The sequence below is a fragment of the Microdochium trichocladiopsis genome (genome assembly GCF_020744255.1).
Source record: "Microdochium trichocladiopsis strain MPI-CAGE-CH-0230 chromosome Unknown B0I36scaffold_11, whole genome shotgun sequence".
Classification (NCBI taxonomy): domain Eukaryota; kingdom Fungi; phylum Ascomycota; class Sordariomycetes; order Xylariales; family Microdochiaceae; genus Microdochium; species Microdochium trichocladiopsis.
Window position 1 is genome coordinate 502,044 of NW_025763554.1, and position 18,026 is coordinate 520,069.

Consider the following 18,026-nt stretch of genomic DNA (forward strand, 5'->3'; position numbering starts at 1 on the left):
CCTGGTCGGAGATTCTTTCGAAGTAGTCTTCAACGAGCTGCTCCTCTTATGATGTCCCCGATCATCGCAGTGTAGACACCGTCCTCCGCCCCCCGCAGCTCATACCTCGTGCCATTTTCCAACACCAGCACGTCAGCACGCTGACAACGATCCGTTTTTCCGGCCTTGGCATCCCTCCCCAAACTCTGTCCGTCGCCGTCCATCGTGGAGAATAGGGTATAACTTATTCCGGTATACCCGCCTTTCCCCTCGCACATCCGCGTCTGCGTGTCCGACACCGGAGAGTCGAGCCACTCGGAGTAGTTGCCGCTGGTATAGGAGTTCAAGAGCAGCAGCCACTCGGACGGGATGTATTCCCACGACACGGACCGTATGGTCATGCTGCTGGGCCGGGTGCCGCAGCAGTCCTGCGGGTTGCGGTTCTCGCAGGATACATATGGACCCGTGCAGTTGTCGGAGGATAGGTACAGGCGCAAGTTGATTGCTCTGATGACGGGTGCCGCGGCGATTGCGAGTAAAACGGGGGTTATGTACATTGCTGACGGGTGAGGGAAGACTGTGACGAGATGTGACTGTGACTAGTTGTGATATGTACACAGCCGCACGTTGAGGTGTTCTGTCAAGCTTGAGGACTTCTGAGAGCTGTGCCTCAGATACTACACCCACGATGCTGGAGGATATTCGGCTCCGATGAAGAGAGAATGGAGACGGGCTCAGAATGAGGTACATGGAGCAAGATTGACCGCTCGCTACCCCTTTATGTGTTTAGCAAAACGGTTGCTGTGTGACATTCTAACGGCTACCCCCAATTGAATGAATCCGTTATGGTCGTACAGCCGCTACTGCTCTTCTATGGAATTCTGATTTATCATATCGTACTACGGGTCTTACCACTGGCAGCCAGGCTACATACCCTACATTGACGACGAAATTGTAGATCAGGGGCGGGCGCCAACGCTCCGAAGCACGCGTGACTGAAAGTGATCCGTGGATCACGATGCAAATACCAGGACTCAGGTCAGCCTTTGGACAGGACAAGGAGTGACCTTTGGACATCGCGCCTGCCGTGTCTTTTCTCTTATGAAATCAAGGAATTAGTGCACATGTGGAAGCCACAATCAATTGTGAAAACTGACTATGACGCTGGAAAGGCCTCAGCATCAATTCAACGACAGCTGCCCATCATGCAGGTTGAAATCGCGGTCGAGCGTGAGAAGGTCCGTGAGGTAATAGACAAAGTCGTAGCGTGTCCCGCACGGAAAGATCCGATGATTGCTCCCATCGCTATGCTTCATCTCTTTCTCTCGAACAGAGCGCTGCCAAACTCGCTCTCCAATTCAGGGGCGGTGACATTATTGGTTCCAACCACCTCAATACTATAGGAAAGACACAGGTTGGTCAGCATTTGGTTTCCATGGGTATCAGTAGAATTAGAGGAATTTGTGGCAGATGGGCTCCAAATTGCAGAGGATGAGCAGCGCTCTTGGGTGATCTTCACGAAAAGGCGGCTAAGCACTGACTACGGAACGAGACGTATTAGCTTTCTGCCCCTCATAGCTTCAAAGGGTCGTCGACGTGCACTCACCATCTCGGCATAGACTGTGTCCTCAACACCGTCCAGATCGTACACCGCGCCGTCCGCGAGGACCAAGTTATTGGCTCGCACACAATCCTCGTCTCCAACATCCCGCAGGGCCGCGGCTACCCGGCGTTTCCTGTTGACAAAGTCGTAGCTAAGGCCCGTGAAACGGCCTCCGCCATGGCAGACGGCGGTGTTGTGGTTGGACTGGACCCTGGCGAGGCGTCGCCCACAGCCGCCACCATCGAAGGAATGCGTCCAGATGTTCCAGTTCGAGGGGATCGGCTCGAAGGACACGGAGCCATAGGTCACGGCCCCGGTCGTGCAGCATATTCCCGGGTTGATGTCTGGACAGGAGGCAAAAGCGCCAATGCAATCGTTGCTGTTGAGGAAGAAGCGGTTGTCGATGGCCGCGGCCAAGGGGAGCAGGGTGAGGGCGAGGGCAGCGAAGTGCATCTTTGAGGATTGCGGATAGGCCTTTGTGCTAATTTGTGAGATGTGAACCAACGGAATTGACGGTCATGATGACTGAGAGAAGTGCTATTAGTGAGAAGGAAGATGTCCTGCTTAAATACTCACGCCGCCACAGAGAAATCGTCGTGAAGGACAGGGGAATCCCCCAGTGCGGAAACATAAATCATCACGTGAGCCACTGCCTTGCCGATTGCTTGTTCTGCTCTGGACAGCAGCCACCATAGCAGTAAGGGAGCCCCTTGCGCTTCAGCAAACACAACAGAGTTGATATGCTGATTCATCCGATGAACCCTGTTAGACGAACTGTGGAGGACATGGTTTCTACCTCGATCTCATTGGCTCATTCCCATAGAAGAAAACTTGTGTACGTTTCCGACTGGCTTTCAATTGGTCAATCGTGGACTTTGTCTTTCGGCCGCATGGGCCGCGAGAACTTTTTGGGCTCGTCAGATCCTCGCCATAGGGTAGAGACGTCGAGACAGACCATTTGTGGCTCGACTAGCGAAACAGAGAGTGTGGTTCAACTAGGATTACGCGCAAGGGATGGAATATTACAGCGCCGCCAAGCCCTGATGGTGACTCTTTTCAGCTTTTCATGAAGTGATTCGTGATGCCGAGCCAGCTGCTTACCACAACCATCACCGGCAAGTAGTTTGACTGACCCTGTTTGTGGTGCACATTCATGTCAACGGGAGCGCCAGCGAAGCCTCGAACTTGATCGAGTCGGTGGAGATTGTGCCTCGGCATCGCAAAGCAAAGTTGCGGATGTCTATGGGTTGAGCTGTGTTCCCTCCACGCGACTTGAGAATGCAATAGTTGAGGGCATCTGGGGGAATCGTGCCTCCTCCGCAAGTCTGCCAAGCCCACATTGATTCCATTATAGTCATATATCATCGCAGAGTATCTCATAGGCCTGATGCAGGACACACTTGCGACATACCACAAAACCCAACAGCAACAGCCTCCTCGAAACCCCCGGTCCCTTTCTCTGAGCCACCGTGGCTCATGGGCATGCTATCACCGTACTATAACGACTCTTACAAGAAATGGCAGCGCACGTGCCGCATGCACTGGGGCGGGAGCCCAGCGGCAAAGTCCCTGCGCACATCTTCCAGACCTCCTCGAAGCACAACATGCTACCAGCTCGGGTACCAAATGAAAAGTAAGGACGCGCATAAGGATCTGGGTGGTTCGATGGCGCTGCTCAAAGCAAAAGCGGACATAGTGCTGGACGAGTGCGCCAGATGCGCGGTGCTGCTGTTCGGTGGCAACGGGTGCACCCGCCCGGGGCAGGGGGAGCTTGTCGAGAAGATCTACCACGAGGTCCCTTGTGCACGCATCCCTGACGGCAGTGAGCATGTCACGCTGGACTTGGCGGTTCGGCAGAAGCCATGAGCAGGTCCTGTTGCTACACGTGCTCAGGATGGAGTTATGTTGCCGTTGTTCGAGATGCGACCCATGTCAGGCATGGGTGCGTTAGTGACAGAGGAACGAGGACATGCGTTCTGCTACGAATCAGTGTTTCGCCAAGCACATTGTGCTCCAATTCTGGCTTATCACTTGCCCATCAAGGCGCCAGGGGTTGCCAAATGCCAATAGCGAGCTAATGGGCGCCATTCAAGCTGACCTGCCTAAACAGTCAGGTCCCCGCCCAGAGTTGCAGCTGACTAGATCCTAGCACTCTATTCTAGTTCTCCATAGTATCTTAGTGTCTGGGCTTTGACTGCCGACGTCGGGGCCAAGGCCACCTGCCAGTCCGAGCCCTTCGGTAGTGAGCGACTAATAGGGCATTTGGCCTCTGGGTCTGCCGGCTTGAGCCGTGGGATGCTATCAGATTAGACTTACCGATATTCCTGGGCATGGGGGCCTGCATGTCGATCTCCGCGATTTCTCGTCTACCCCACGGGAGCTGTCACCCTATCATGCACACCATCTCAAGCACATGACTGAGCATGTCTCTCTTGCTCCGCAGGTTTACTTCGGAAGTTGTAGATCAACGTGAAACAGCCCCGTCTTCGCGGAGAAATACCTAGATTCTATTATAAGCTTAGTCCTAGCGTACGCCAGCAAGACAGACAAGGCATCCGACTATATGAGAAGCCGCTGGTCGCCACACTCAGCCAGAGGCAAGTCGAGACAGGACACAGCGCACTTGGCAGACTCCCCGTTCCTTCCTTCAGAAACAGACCGCCAAAATGCAGCTCACCAGTATCTTCACCGCGCTCGTCCTCGGCGCCACCGCTGTTGCGGCCGCTGCCGTGCCCCAGCTCGAGCCCCGTGCAGCTGCGACCTGTGGTTCCGTCTTTTACTCTGCCACTGCCGTTAACGCCGCCTCGCAGCGTGCTTGCACCAACTACAAGAACGGCAACGCCCCTGGCGGCTATCCTCACACCTTTAACAACCGCGAAGGCTTCTCATTCGCCGTGGCCGGACCATACCTCGAGTTCCCTATCATGAGCAGCGGTGCTCTGTACACTGGTGGTATGTGGCTTTTTGTCTCCCTGCCTTGATGTCCCTTTGATATAGGCTGGCCCGGGAAATGAGTGCTGACATGCTGTTGTGATGAAAAGGCTCGCCCGGCCCCGACCGTGTTGTGATCAACACCAACTCGTGCCAGCAAGCCGGCGCCATCACCCACACCGGTGCCAGCGGCAACAACTTTGTCAAGTGCAAGTAAGAAACAATTGTCCATCACAGCGGGGCGCGGATGATTGCATCGGCTGCGCACTTGAAGGGGCTTTGTTCGTTTGTGTGGTACCTGGCCATCCTTTTCTCAAGATATATACTTAGCAAATGTACATATTTCACGATTTGAACGATCCAACCGAGTCGAGCGACATAGTCGGGTTGTGTGTCAGTCGAGCTGGAGCTCTGTTGGCAGTACTGGCTGCGCTTTGAATCAGTCATGCTTCACTTTGAAATGAAATCAATCATGATGATGCAATTCCGCAATGACGCTAGAGATCTTCTCTTTGAACAGAATTGCGTCCCACGCTTTGCAAGATACAGGTTTGCAATCTGGTATCCTCAAAACTGTGTCTCAGCCCAATCCAGAAGTCCAGCTCCAGTGAGAGGAAGCATCAAGACCAGGCCAGCCCATCTCGGTTTCCCCATTCTAGGAGCCGAAGTGTATGGGCAATCAGTCGACTGTTAACGGCTATGTGCGCTGTGCTTCCACGAAAAAGTCCACGTCTGGAGCACAATGATCGTCGAGACGCAAGTATAAAGACCCGTCGGATGTGGTCTCGTGGATGGTGTACAGGCTGCGGGCTCTGCCAAGTAGATGATGCTGCTGTTGAAGGGAGTGAAGCTGTCAATACCCCTGAACATTCTGTATTCACGCGAGGTAAAGGTGCACGCTGCCCAGCATACCTCGTCTTGAATGTGTAGGACAATTGGTTTGCTGTCCAGCAGCAGAGCGACAGGCGCAGCGGGTTTCCTCGTCGGAAACGTGTGAAAAGTGCTGCTGTATTTGGGACTAGGCAGCATAGCGTTCACGTTGAGGCCGGAAAGGAGGTCGGCAAGTCTGAGCGCTGCGTAAGGTGACATGGTGTGAGCAGAAATCAGGAAGCAAGGCGCTGCGCGTGTGGTCGAAAATAGCATGCGTATCCTCGGTTGAAGGTGCGTGTAATGCCTAAATCCAAGACGAGACCGATAGAAATAGCATGATATGTACGCCAGGTTTAAAAAAGAATTGACCGACATCTGCACCAGTGGGGTGTCTGAAGTTGCAGACTCTTCTGGTCTCCAGAGCCGCAAATACGATTTAGACATGACTCTCTGAACGAGATGCTGGACATCTGAAGGCGAGCAACACAGGGGCGTCTTAGCATCCTGTAATTCCGGAAAGCTTAAGTTCGCCCTGCTAGGGCAAGCGCTGGCAGAGATCAAATTAGGTCGACTCAACCCACCAGCAAATCGGGACGTGGGATGTGAGCCATGGCGTTGAGTAGCTTCCCGAGGAAGCTTAAGAAGAAAGTTTCACTTCGGACAGCACGTTTGAGATTAGACCTAGCGGTAAAAGTGTGAACTCAAACAGACAGAATTGGCCAGGCTGCCTACTGTGTCTCAAATCCTCTATCGCGAGTGGCTGCCGTGGCCACTTCATGAAGTATTCGACGACTAGACGCAGTCAACTAAGAAAGGAATGTGTTAGGCCGCCCCAGAATCGTATAGCATCTAACTAATATGGAGGAGGGTAAGCAGGGCTAGAATCTCTGACATATTGACAGCCCTAACAAAACGCTGTATGGTCAGCGCGGCACAGCTCCCTGTATTTATTGCTTGAGGCGGGATATCGTAAGCTTCTTTTATCCCGGACATCTTCGAGACTACATCTTAGCATTAGAAGATCTCGTTCAGAAGATAAACTTACACGGACTTCATGTTTAACCCTGATTCTTATGCTATAGATAAGAAATAATGACCACTAAGTGCCATGGTTGAGTATGTTCACCAGCGCCTCCACAATCACCGCCTTCAGGGCTGTCAAACGTTAGAATTATATACTGTGCTCCCACGAAGAGCACAATGTTTCTTATTTACGCATATATCACCAAAGTCGCTAGCACGTGGAAATAAAACAATGGGACTCTGTTCTAATCTACGAGACGTGGAGCAGCGCAATATCACCCGTTGATAATGAGGCGGCAACGAAGGGGAGTATCTGCCCCCATCATTGCTAGTACAAGACAACCCATGACTCAATGGTAGAATCTAGTTGAACAGCACCTGCAGCCTCACTCCGGGCCGGGAAGTGACTCCAGCAGCTCGATGACCTCGTGATCCACAATAGCCGCGCAGTATCTCGCGCTCATGGCCACCACCCTCTCCTTGCGTTGCATGTTGTAAGGAGTAAGCATCCACCCGATGCCTGACATGCACGACTTGCGATACTCTATCATGACCTCTGGATCATCGACCGTCATCTTTGGCACGCCGAACCGGTGAAGAGTATCGAGGTAGTGCGTCACGATCTCAACCTCGTGCTGTCTCCGATCTTCTACGGAGAGTGCCCCAACAACAAAGTACGCGAAGTCGTGGAACACGGAGCCAATGTGCAGGAGCTGCCAGTCGAGGAAGCGCGGGTTGCCGGCCTTGTCAAAGAATGTGTTGGCCGTATGCGGGTCGCCATGCAGCAGCGCCTGGAAGCGAGGATTTCTGATGGCGAAGTGCTTGGTCAAAGCCGCAACAACGCGTGATCGCGAGCCCTTGATGATGCTGGGGAATTCGGGCCGGCCTTCGCCGTTGATCATGTTGTCCCAATTCATCGTCAGACCCAAAAAGACCTGGTCGTATCCACGAGTAATCCACGCGTTCTCATCTGTCGCGGTCATGCCCCAGGTCGAGCTGTGCAGGGCCGCCAGCTGCTCGATGCCGATCTTGACACTGTCGACGGACCAGTCATCAAGTGGGTTCCCGAAGGTGGCGCCGACGTGGTTGAGGTCTTCCATGACGTTGATGCCCTGCCCCATCTCCATGTCTGCTCCCGCCCACCAAATCTTGGGGAGAATCAGCTCAGGGCGCAACTTTGGCGCGATGCGAGAGAAGAAGAGGGCTTCGCGGGTGTAAATGAGCTTCAGGATCTCGTGATAGCCTTCGAGGTTGAACATGTCTGGATTGAGCCCGCCTTTCACGCACAGGTAGCGTGGCCGAGACTCCTGCGAACTCTCATCCTGATAATGACAGGTGATGAAGAGCTTGGATGCAGTCTCGTCGAGGACAGTCCTGGTGACTTCAGCAGCTTTGACCTTGTAGCCTAGGACATTGCTGAGCCATTCAGCAGTTACCTGCTCGGCCGTGCGGGGGAGAGGAAGGTTGGTCAATGAGCCCATTGTGTACCGTCGAGCATGAAATGTAGAGTGGAGGACTGTATGTGCGAGTGTGAGCCTTAGTGTTCGAGGCTGAAGGGGCCTAAGAAGATGTGCTTTAAATATACGAGGTGATAGCCGAAGAGTCCAGGGGTGAGTTAGAGGTATACGTGTTGATCGTTACTCGGATCGTTATGACCCCTCTCGAGACGCCGAGGCCAAGCCTGATCAATTGATGCAAGCTGAACCTGTTATCTAGAGACCCTGTCCTGTCTGCTGACCCAGACTTTTGTCACAACATGGGGCTCTGCTCGTGACATGCTTCCTATCTCGGCCGCACAACAGTACTATGTTGTGCGCCCAGAACAAGGTTCGTGGCTGCTGACAACTGCCGAGCCCGCAAGCACTATCGCTGTTCTCAAAGGCGAGGCTGCTGTCAGCTATATATAGACTTTTTCCTGGCCTGCAGGTTCCACAATCGGTTGTATAGTGTAGTGGTTAGCACGCAGGATTTTGACGCACCTTGCCTCTTTCTTCCTGAGACCCCGGTTCGAGCCCGGGTACGACCTTTTTGCCATCCTCGAAAGAGACGAACGACACCTTCATCTCATCGCCAGAAGAGACCTTCCCCAATGACTTCACTTTTGGAATGAAGTCGTTGTGGCTATGTCCAGTGCCTACCGTGGCCTGTTGAAGTTTGGTTTTGAATGCCTCATATCTGTGGGGTGAGTTGACCACGGCGCTAGTGTCGCCGCGTGAGTAAGCCACCTCACCAGGCGGGGACGCCCGAGTCAACGCGTACGTTCGCGTATTTACTCCAATTGGTAGTTGACAATGACTGCCCGAACAGGTAAATGAAGGGACGCTGAAATGCCCAACGGAAAACGTGGTTGAACCGCCGGATCATGCACAAGAGCTGGTGGGCAAACTACATCAGTCTTCGTATACATCTATTCTTCTGTACATGTCACATGTCACACGTCACATGGATACTCCATTGGGTATTAGTGATCTAGCATGGTAGTGGTGGTCAGTGACAAGAGGTGAGAGTGGATATCCGAACGCTGTATTCGTACATCACCTACGTAAACCCTTTGCCAGGCTTACACGAGCACGTCCCTATGCGCATCAAGGATCTCATCTCAGCTGCCGTTCCTTCCCTTGGTGTTGCGCTCAATCAGGTCCGCCACGCGCTTATCTTCCTCTTGCAGTGCGTCGCGTGCCCTGTTTCCCATTTTCTTACCTTCTTTCTTCCACTTCTGTAATTTCACCAAAAATTCCGTGATGACTCCATAGTTGCCACCATGCTCTTGAGGATTCTGTAGCCCCACCAAGGTAGTGACATAGTCCTTACACAGAGCCTTGCTGCCCCCTTCCGGCTCCACTTTGCTTGCCTTCGTGAAGAGCTCTTGACCGACAGCGTGAACTTGCTTGTGGAACTTGTCCTCTATCTCCACCAAAGTTCGTATGTGTTTGCTGATTTTGTCATGCCATTGATTCTGTGATCGTACTGCAAGTTCCCCAAGGTTTCCCATCATCATTTCTATGATTCGATCGATCTTCTTGCGCAAATCAGCGCTTGCTTGTGCGAATTGAGCCTGCCGGGTTGTATCAAGCATTCCGTGGTTTGTCGATACCTTGCGCATCCATTCGAAGAACATTTTCCATTTATCAAATCGAGATTTGATGGCGGGCCTGCGCGCCAAAACGAGACAGGGCTCCTGCGGGAGCGTGGCTAATAAACTTTCTCGATCACGGCCTGGTTTGTAGAACCACCCAGGAACAGCTGGGCTAAAAGGATTTCCTGCCTGGATTCGATGAAAAGAACCCCGACTATGGGTACAAGTATTTTCTGATTCGTATGACATGGCGAGAGCTTGGATGAGGGTTGGTTCGCACGGTCGTGGGGGGTAGATTGGCTTGCAGAAGGTCTCTTTCGTAACTCGGAAACAGAGTTTTCCGGTGGCGCCTTTCACCGGGCTCGCGTGTCTCGGGTGCAGTCTTGTAGGATCGAGACATTTCTATGAAATTTGGTGGCGGCGACTCGTATTTGTACCGAAAACGTCCATGCCTTGTCGTATGCGTTCAGCATCGGTGGACGGGGCAGCCGTCATGGCGACCCATGTCCTTTGCCCCCCGGAACAAAGACAGCAAACTTTGTCTTGATTGGTGGTGATTTCAGCACATTGGGAGTCTCAATGGGAAAGCATGTCATATACGCTGGGCCAATGGTCCGCGAGTCTTTTGAGCAAGGCTTGCTCACCACACGACCATATCGGAGAAACAAAGAGTGGCGAAATGGGACTAAAAAAGCCGCATTCCTTAGGTCTTCGCGTTTTCTTTGTACGTTTGCTTTGAAGTTTAATGGCGGATCTAGTGCCCCTAGCCCACTACGAAGTAGATTACCTCTGGAATGTCAGCGGATGCCTGGGCGGATGAACGGATCAGGTTACCGGTTTGCTTCACCCGAGCAAACGTGTCGAGTTTTCTGAACAGCTGACATAAAGTCATCGGTATGTCGATTAGCAAGCGCATGCCTCATGGGCTTGCGCCGATCGTCCCATACCGGCGGCGCGCGCTGCACAAAGGGTTTCGTAGCTACATGGCCGAATTGGGTTGGTCAAAGAGAATGGCCACTTGCCTCGGACATGCGGCCTCGTATTCACCCTGAAGTAGGCAGTATCTCGCCCGGTTCTTATTTGCTTTGTACAAAGCTAATGTCCAGTCAGCTAAGATGGTCTGCCTGATCAAGGACTCTCTCTTCAGCGTGGCCTCGACGGACACACTCAGTGCAGCGGGCTTGGCGTTCGTCAACGCCGGACACACGATGGCAGTTACTCACACTTCAACGTGTCGACACCATGACAATTGCACCATTAGAAGTACAAACCGTTCTAAATACCTGACCGGCTTCGCCTGATAATCATACGACATCGCTACAGTGGGCTACAGGAGGCATACACACGAGGTGCTCTCTCATTCCGAAATTCACTGCTGGTCGGGAACAGTTTAATTCGTTTGTGAAGACCATTTGCATAGGTAGATGCATGTTTGAGACGGGTATGCGATACATATCTCCCGTTGCGGCGTGTGGTATCATTGTTGATCACTTGCGCGAAGTTCGAGGCTTACTAGCGACTGTCGACGAGAGATCCAAAGCTGATCAGGTGTAAGAGTGCTATGGAAAGCCATCAAAATCTGGGTCTAAGTTTCTAGTATTAAGGATGATGTTGGAGTGGAAGAGGTGATTCTATGGTAAAGCCACCTCGTTCATAAATGAATGTGAACCGGCTTTGATCTCCTGGCGCTAGCTGAATACGAGATTCAGTCTTCGAAGCCGGTCTCTGAGGTCGTCTCCGGATATGCGATCGTTCTGCATGCTGGTGCTCACGACATTCTTCTGTGCGCCTGGTAGTCCTCTCCTCCTCTTTGAGGTTCTCCCCCTGATGATCATCTTAATAGGTAGAAGGCTTATAGTAATATTAGTCTAGGGAACTTTATTTCCTATAAAAGTCTAGTTATTACTTACCTCTATAGGGGTTTCTTATAACTATACTTACTATAGTCTAGTTACTCAAGTGGTTCAAGACGTACTGGAGGTGGCGTCATGGCTCGAGGGAAACCGGGCAGTGGCCCGGATCCACCCACGAAAATCTCTGTGCCGCTGTCTGGGCTCAATGGACGATCGTATCTCTTGTACTTTCCGGTATTCCTTTTGCTCTGATCATAATGGAGGGGTTCATCGTATCGGTCGTGCATGGAGTTGGACCGTTCACCGTGGTGGTCATTGCGGTCTAATTTGTCATGCTGACCACGGTGCTCGCCAGAATTGTGCTGGCGGTGGTATTGCCGATGAGAAATCTCAGAATGCTCATTACGCAAACTCTTGTCTCGTCTCGTCGACTGCCGGTCAGCGTTGCGGGGGCTGGCGAAATCCCTGTTCCTGCCTTGGGTCTGCGCGCCGATCCGACGAGCTATTTCGCGGTTTGGCGGATTCTTTTCGGAATTCATGGCGTGTCTCCGGCATAGTTATTGTCTCTCAGGTTGCGATGAAGCTTGTTCGAAAAGTAGTTCACGCCGCAAAAAAGCGCGGCCGATCATCTGCTGGCAGGGTATGGTACTGGAATTGACGCCCTGTTGTATTGGCTCGTGATCGCCTTGAGAGTGCCTCGCGTAGATGAGGTCTCCCGTTTTAGGGTGAAGACACAAGACCTTTTATAGACGATGCATGTCTGTGCATTTTCGGTATTGACAAATGCCAGACGTCCACATACTGGTAGCTGGCCAAGGTGACTGCAGAGCAGCTTATCCCATCACCAACCACATGATTCTGGTCAATGACAATGAAATGTAACGAGTTCTTGTGAATGAACAACAAAGGCACACTTGAGGTGCCGTTCAGGGCCCTCAAAACCTCAAAGCTTGTCCTTTAATAACTTCTCCTGGGCGGGCGTCTTTGTGGCTGTCACCCTCAAATGCCAGTCGCCTTCAGCACAAGGCACAAAGCACAAAGACAGCCCTGGCTGTGCACACCAACGGCGTAGTCCATACCATGAAAAATTGTTTGCCTCGATTAATGATATTGTGTAGCCCGGCTGGGACTGCCCTTTGTTGGATGCTGGAGTGCCAACACCCCCCCGATCAAACCCCCTTTATGCTCGTGTGAGCACGACCAACCAAGTCCTGCTCCCAGATCGTGACTCGGCACTGTCCAGGTTTATGCCTCAGCCAGACCGGCTCATCTCCTCGGTCAGAATTCTGTCCGACGTCTTCAGCACCGACTGCCACTCCCACATCCTCTGCACCGTATCCCACAGCACCTCCCCCGGCCGGTCTGGATACCTCCTGAACAGCATCTCTGACCTCCTCAGCGTCCCTTGTTTCCACCACTCCGGCGCCCAGAGCACGACGTCCCCAAAGAACTCCTCTACCCAGGCCCGATTCCACACCCAGGGCACCGGCAGCCTCTCCTGGTCCGGCCAGTCCGCGTCCAGCCCTACGCTCTCAAACGTCCGCTCCAGCACGCCCTTGCACACCACCTGCGTCCACTGCCCGAGCACGTCGTCCGCCAGCGCCGCGAGGCTCCGCTCCACCCTCAGCGCGCTCCCGTCCTCGAACCGCCTCGTGAACGCGACGACCCGGTCCCGCCACGCCCTGTCCCTGCGGAAGGCGTTCATGATGGCGATCGTCCCGTCGACAATGTCCAGCAGGCGCTGGCACTTGTACTGCTGCCCGTGGGAGACGTAGGCCTCGACGCCCTCGCGCAGGTCTTCGATGAGGAGGGGGTGGCGGTAGGGGATGTCCGGCCGGGAGCGGAAGCGGCTGTTGTGGTTCCGGTAAGTCCAGTCGTGTCGGTCCTCGTGCTCGGCGGGGAGACCGGTCTGGTAGGCGCTCGGGCCGTAGAGCCAGCCGTTGTGGAGGTAGTCCCAGAAGAGCCATTGGCTGATCTGGTGGTCGACTGAAGTAGAGGAGCTCTGGAACGACAGCGGCTGTGATGCCATGTTCACGTTGAAGAGTATGCTGGGGACAGTCTGTGCCGGATTGGACTCTCAGTAGAACCCGAAGGAGTGTTTTCTTCTGACTTTTGCGATTTTATGTCGTCAAATGAGTAGGTCGCGGTGGAGGAGTTATGCTGTTGTGTCGCAGCACTACGTGTTTGAGTTCTGTGATGAGATGCCGCGGTTGGAATGTATTCCTCGAAGTGATATCCCACAAACTGTCTCGTTATTAGGAGCAGTAGTGCTTTTATCCTTCACCTCATGAACTTGAAACTCAACACCTGCTGGTGACGTCTCAGTCTGAATAAGGGGACCCCTCAGAAGGCCACTACTCATATCCTTGGCGTCAATAGCGAATTGCCCTCGCTCGACGGGAGACCGACTCAGGCATGCTCATCTACACGACCCTCCCAGAAAGTAGCCTTCTTTGAGCAGAAAAGCCAGCTTCAATGCTGCACGACAGGCCTTGGTTCATACGTGCCTCGTAAGTCACATAAGTGTGACCTTTGTCCGCCTCTGTATGATGATTCACGCTTGAGCGTTCATGGCCACTGACAGCCATTGCGGCTCGCTTATGCTTGAACGAGGTTGATTTGTATTTGAGCATTCCCTCGACAGGCGTTTGAGACAGTTGGACACCGTGGAGAGAGGAAGCCAATGCCTTGCTCTTGTCTTTAGATCTATCGGTACATATCTAATCGTGCTTCGTGCTCTTGTCCGCCATCTTCCCATTGTAGATTGTACATCTAGTCCTAGGTCGTACACTAATCTTGATCCTCAACCCATCCGAGTATTATACAATCCTATGTTGTACATCTCCGTAATCTTACAATACTAACGAGATCGGGCTTCTCCCTCATGCTTTCAATGCCCTTGGACTACAATACAACTGGGTTCGAATCGTGCTGACATAAGTCGAGAAAGCCTGCATCACCACGATGACGGATGGCAGTGCTCTGTGCTTCCAATGAGAAGCTGTTGCGCGCGGGAAGACCTCAGAGCTTCCTTGCCGTCTTGATTTCCTCGTAGGCTTGAATCTGATCGCCCTCCCGGATATCTTGGAAGTCTTCAAAGCCCATACCGCACTCGGTACCCTTGCGCATCTCGGTGACGTCCTTTTTGTGGTGCTTGAGAGTTTCAAGTTTACCTGTACATCACGCACGGGTCAGTAAATCTGTATGAGGGAAAAGAGGTCCACGTCATAGCTGAGCTCACCATCAAAGATTTTCTCGCCACCACGGAAGATGCGATACATGCTGCCCGCAGTGACGACGCCGTTGCGCACCCTACAACCGGCGATATTCTTGAATGCGCGGCCCTTGGTATTGTATTGGAATACTTGCTGGACTTCGGCTTCACCGAGAACCTTGGAGGAAACATCCGGCGCAAGGTAACTGCTCAGAGTGGCCTTGACGTCGTCGATCAAGTGGTAGATAATCGTGTGATCAATGATCTTAACACCCTGCTCGTCGGCGAGGCGCTTGACGTTGGAAGGCGTGGTGGTGGCGAAGTTGATGATCACTGAGCCCGACATGGCCGCGTGCTCGACGTCGAACTCCGTGATGGGGCCGGCGGCGGAGCGCAAGATGCGCGGGGTGACCTCGTTATTGCCAATCTCCTGGATCGACGCACAAACAGCCTCCACGGAGCCGTGAACATCGGCCTTGACGGCAAAATTGACGATGCGGGGGCCATCGCTGGCGTCACCATCGACCTGCATAGCTTCTTCAGCCGCGGCTTTGGCCTCGCGCAGGAACGCTGCTTTTCGGGCATTCCACTTCCCGCGGGTGATATCCCTGACTTCGTTGCGGGCTGTTTGCATCGCGCGCCGTCGTTGCTCATCTTGCACGTTGCGGACTTCGGATATGGCTGCATGGTCAGTGGCCGCTTGTTCCTGCTCGCGTAAGCCCTCGCGGTACTCGATTGCAGTGCGTGCACGACCCTCATCGGATGCCTGAATGACCTCATCGCCGGCTGCGGGTAATTCCCTCCAGCCATAGATCTCGATGGCGGTGCCTGGACCTGCCTTTTTCACATTGACTCCAGCTTCGTTACGCAGGTGTCGAATCTTGGCGAAGGTGGTGCCGGCCGTAATGATATCCCCAGGTCGCATTGTGCCACGGCGCACCAAAACAGTAGCGACCTTGCCGCTGGCCTTGAGACTGCTCTCAAGAATCCAGCCTTCAGCTGGCCCATCGTCCTCGGCACGCATGTCCAGGATCTCAGCTAGCGTCACAATGTTCTCTTCAAGCTCGTCCATTCCTTGGCCCGTCTTGCCGCTGACACAGACAACTTGGACGTCGCCGCCAAAGTCTTCGAGTTCGACGCCATTACGAGCGAGGTCATTCTTGACCTGCTCGACACGGGCGGTGTCCTTGTCCACTTTGTTGATAGCGACGATGATCGGAACTTTGGCTCCGCGAGCATGCTTGAGGGCTTCGAGGGTCTGAGGCTTGACGCTGTCATCCGCAGCGACCACAAGCACAACGATATCAGTAACGTTCGCACCACGCTGTCTCATCGTCAAGAAGGCGGCGTGACCAGGCGTGTCGAGGAAGGTGATTTGTTTGCCAGTAGACATCTTGACCGAGAAGGCACCGATATGCTGCGTGATGCCTCCATGCTCCTGTGCCGCGACAGAAGATTTCCGCAGGTAGTCAAGCAGGGTCGTCTTTCCATGATCAACGTGTCCCATGATTGTGACAACAGGCGGGCGTTGCGGTAGGATTGACGGATCTGCCGCTGGAGGTCGGCGCTTGAGATCTCTTTCGACGCCAACATCGACTGTGGGCTCGTATCCATACTCCTGCGCAACAAGAGCGGCAGTCTCTCCCGCCATAATGCTGTCCTGAGTGATGTTTTCGAACCCGAGCTCCGCAAGCTGTTCCAGGAATAGTGGAACCTCTATCTTGAGAGCACTAGCCAGCGCCGAGATGGTGATGAGCTCCGGCAGCTTGATAGGGATGGGTCCCGTACGCTCTGCCTCCTTCGCAGCTTTCCGCTCCGCCTTCAACCGCTGCTTCTCTAGGTATGCCTCGTATGCACTAGCCTCGTCCTCGTCCATCTCCTCTTCCTCTTCAAAGCGGGAACTGGAGCCACGGCCGGATTTGCCACCCTTTTTCTGGTTATGCTTGCCGCCCTTGCGGTTCGTTGTATCATAACTGCTTTCGTCAAAATCGTACTCTAGCCGGCGGCCTCGCCCCCCATTGGACCTTGTGGGATATGTCGTTGACTGGGAGACATCTGGCGCTACACTTTCTTTGGGCTCGTCTACGGCATAGGGGTCTTGCTTCTTTTTCTGTCTCGGTTGTTCATCCAGAGCGCGACCCCAGTCTTGCGTGGTGTTGCTTGATGCCTTCTTCTGCTCTTTCTTGAGCAGGTTGTTGAAAAACTCCGCACTATTGTCTTTCTTCGGCGCAGCCGCCTTCCTGGTAAGCTGACTCCAAGACGCAGAATCGGATGTCGGCGTCGCCTCGCTTGTTAAAGCATGGGTCTGGGTGGTTCGGGAATCTGGAGCAGACTGCTTTGTGGCCAGAGCGCCCCACTCCTTTGGCTTGGGTGGTGCAAGCAAGTCGGACTGTGGTGCAGTTGCAGCTACAGCGCTTGTATTGTTGGTCGCTGGTGTTGAAGGTTTGATATCTGGTGCAGCGACTGCGGGCGGGCTGGCTGGAATCGGTGCTGCGGTAAACTTAGGCCCAGCGGACGGGCTCGTAGGGGCGAGGGGAGGAGCAGCGGCTGTTCTTCGACCTTTAGACATGTCCCACTGTGGTGATGCGGTGCTGGGCGCCCTCGCGATGCTTGACGGGCGTGGAGGTCGTCGATGCCTTTCTGCCACCTTCGCCTTTGGTGGTGCTGGCGGGTCCAGGGTTCGGCCTGCCAGACTGCCAATCCCTATATTACTGCTGATGCCCTTCTTCTTGTCCTCCGCCTCCTTCTTCCAGTTCTCGTACATGGCATTTTGGCGCTCGGCGTTGAAAACATGTTTGAAAGGCGGCAGTGGGCGCTGCGTCTGTGTAGGCTTCTCGGCTGCTTCGCGTTGCGCAATGAGTCGCTTGCGTTGTTCAAGCTCGTGAGGGCTGAGTAGGCTCTCGCTTGGGGCTTTCGCTGCACCGCCTGATGGCTTGATCAGAGACGACGCTCCCCAGCCAAAACCGCCTCGAGGTGCAGCACCCGCAGGCGCGCCCCAGCCAACAGTTCCCGGAGGTCGAGATGAGGGCGAAGTTGCTGGCGAACTCGGATTCGGAGATTCCTCCTGTCGCAAAGGGGCAGTCGCGGATATGGATCTATGATGTGGCTTGAGACTGCGCTGGGAAAGTAGGCGATGTTGGCAAAAGGCACAGACGCCGGCGTCGCGCCGCATCTAAAATTTGAACACTCCGGGTGAGTTGGTGAATGGCGCAAACTGGTTGGGCGATCTAGGATGGCTTACCTGCGCGATCCTGCCTCTGATCATGGTGCCGGTTGGCAAGTGAGCAGTATCACCTGGGCATGGGGAAATTCTCAAAGGTGCAGATGGGCGACAGTAGGAGACTGGCGGGGGTTGAGTTGGTGGTCGACGCTGCGACAGCAAGCTGTCGTGAAGCCGTGAAAATAATCTGGAGCCGCCCTAAATCTGCGACAGCTCAATGGCGGGCGCTGGCCGGCCCCATCAGGCTTGTTGCCTCA

At 53.8% G+C, this 18,026-nt stretch overlaps 7 protein-coding genes and 1 non-coding gene across 8 annotated transcripts; 3 read left to right on the plus strand and 5 right to left on the minus strand.

The window, feature by feature from the left end:
- Nucleotides 1-1,291: 1,291 nt before the first annotated feature.
- B0I36DRAFT_354425 (uncharacterized protein) lies at nucleotides 1,292-2,035 on the minus strand (the record flags this gene model as incomplete). Its single annotated transcript, XM_046157315.1, has 2 exons — nucleotides 1,292-1,519; nucleotides 1,586-2,035. The coding sequence occupies 2 exons, from the start codon at nucleotides 2,033-2,035 to the stop codon at nucleotides 1,292-1,294; spliced, it is 678 nt and encodes a 225-aa protein (XP_046006380.1).
- Nucleotides 2,036-2,915: 880 nt separating this feature from the next.
- B0I36DRAFT_335330 (uncharacterized protein) lies at nucleotides 2,916-3,548 on the plus strand. The gene has a single exon (XM_046155456.1). The coding sequence runs from the start codon at nucleotides 3,059-3,061 to the stop codon at nucleotides 3,446-3,448; it is 390 nt and encodes a 129-aa protein (XP_046006381.1). The 5' UTR covers nucleotides 2,916-3,058; the 3' UTR covers nucleotides 3,449-3,548.
- A 700-nt stretch (nucleotides 3,549-4,248) lies between these two features.
- Nucleotides 4,249-4,730, plus strand: B0I36DRAFT_253976 (Ribonuclease/ribotoxin; the record flags this gene model as incomplete). The annotated part of the gene is made up of 2 exons (XM_046150792.1): nucleotides 4,249-4,534; nucleotides 4,624-4,730. The coding sequence occupies 2 exons, from the start codon at nucleotides 4,249-4,251 to the stop codon at nucleotides 4,728-4,730; spliced, it is 393 nt and encodes a 130-aa protein (XP_046006382.1).
- A 1,895-nt stretch (nucleotides 4,731-6,625) lies between these two features.
- On the minus strand, nucleotides 6,626-8,221 carry B0I36DRAFT_335332 (kinase-like domain-containing protein). Its single transcript, XM_046155457.1, has one exon. The coding sequence runs from the start codon at nucleotides 7,885-7,887 to the stop codon at nucleotides 6,793-6,795; it is 1,095 nt and encodes a 364-aa protein (XP_046006383.1). The 5' UTR covers nucleotides 7,888-8,221; the 3' UTR covers nucleotides 6,626-6,792.
- A 122-nt stretch (nucleotides 8,222-8,343) lies between these two features.
- B0I36DRAFT_t177 lies at nucleotides 8,344-8,432 on the plus strand. Its single transcript has one exon. It is a non-coding gene; the product is annotated as a tRNA-Gln (tRNA).
- Nucleotides 8,433-10,959: 2,527 nt separating this feature from the next.
- B0I36DRAFT_354429 (uncharacterized protein) lies at nucleotides 10,960-11,874 on the minus strand (the record flags this gene model as incomplete). The annotated part of the gene is made up of 4 exons (XM_046157316.1): nucleotides 10,960-11,041; nucleotides 11,393-11,394; nucleotides 11,424-11,429; nucleotides 11,458-11,874. The coding sequence occupies 4 exons, from the start codon at nucleotides 11,872-11,874 to the stop codon at nucleotides 10,960-10,962; spliced, it is 507 nt and encodes a 168-aa protein (XP_046006384.1).
- Nucleotides 11,875-12,587: 713 nt separating this feature from the next.
- Nucleotides 12,588-13,364, minus strand: B0I36DRAFT_368162 (uncharacterized protein; the record flags this gene model as incomplete). Its single annotated transcript, XM_046159576.1, has 1 exon — nucleotides 12,588-13,364. The coding sequence occupies one exon, from the start codon at nucleotides 13,362-13,364 to the stop codon at nucleotides 12,588-12,590; it is 777 nt and encodes a 258-aa protein (XP_046006385.1).
- Nucleotides 13,365-14,224: 860 nt separating this feature from the next.
- B0I36DRAFT_35864 (uncharacterized protein) lies at nucleotides 14,225-17,923 on the minus strand. The gene is made up of 3 exons (XM_046158000.1): nucleotides 17,791-17,923; nucleotides 14,577-17,721; nucleotides 14,225-14,508 (listed from the first exon to the last, which is right to left on the minus strand). Exons 1-3 carry the CDS (start codon nucleotides 17,812-17,814, stop codon nucleotides 14,357-14,359), a joined length of 3,321 nt encoding a protein of 1,106 aa, XP_046006386.1. The 5' UTR covers nucleotides 17,815-17,923; the 3' UTR covers nucleotides 14,225-14,356.
- Nucleotides 17,924-18,026: the final 103 nt, after the last annotated feature.

Bases quoted from the DNA above. Each gene is read 5' to 3' on its own strand.
- B0I36DRAFT_335332 (XM_046155457.1), bottom strand. From the start codon at position 7,887: ATGGGCTCATTGACCAACCTTCCTCTCCCCCGCACGGCCGAGCAGGTA.
- B0I36DRAFT_335330 (XM_046155456.1), top strand. From the start codon at position 3,059: ATGGGCATGCTATCACCGTACTATAACGACTCTTACAAGAAATGGCAG.
- B0I36DRAFT_35864 (XM_046158000.1), bottom strand. From the start codon at position 17,814: ATGATCAGAGGCAGGATCGCGCAG. The intron at 17,722-17,790 runs GTAAGCCATCCT...TTCAAATTTTAG, and splicing joins TCAGAGGCAGGATCGCGCAG to ATGCGGCGCGACGCCGGCGT. The intron at 14,509-14,576 runs GTGAGCTCAGCT...CGTGATGTACAG, and splicing joins TGGCGAGAAAATCTTTGATG to GTAAACTTGAAACTCTCAAG.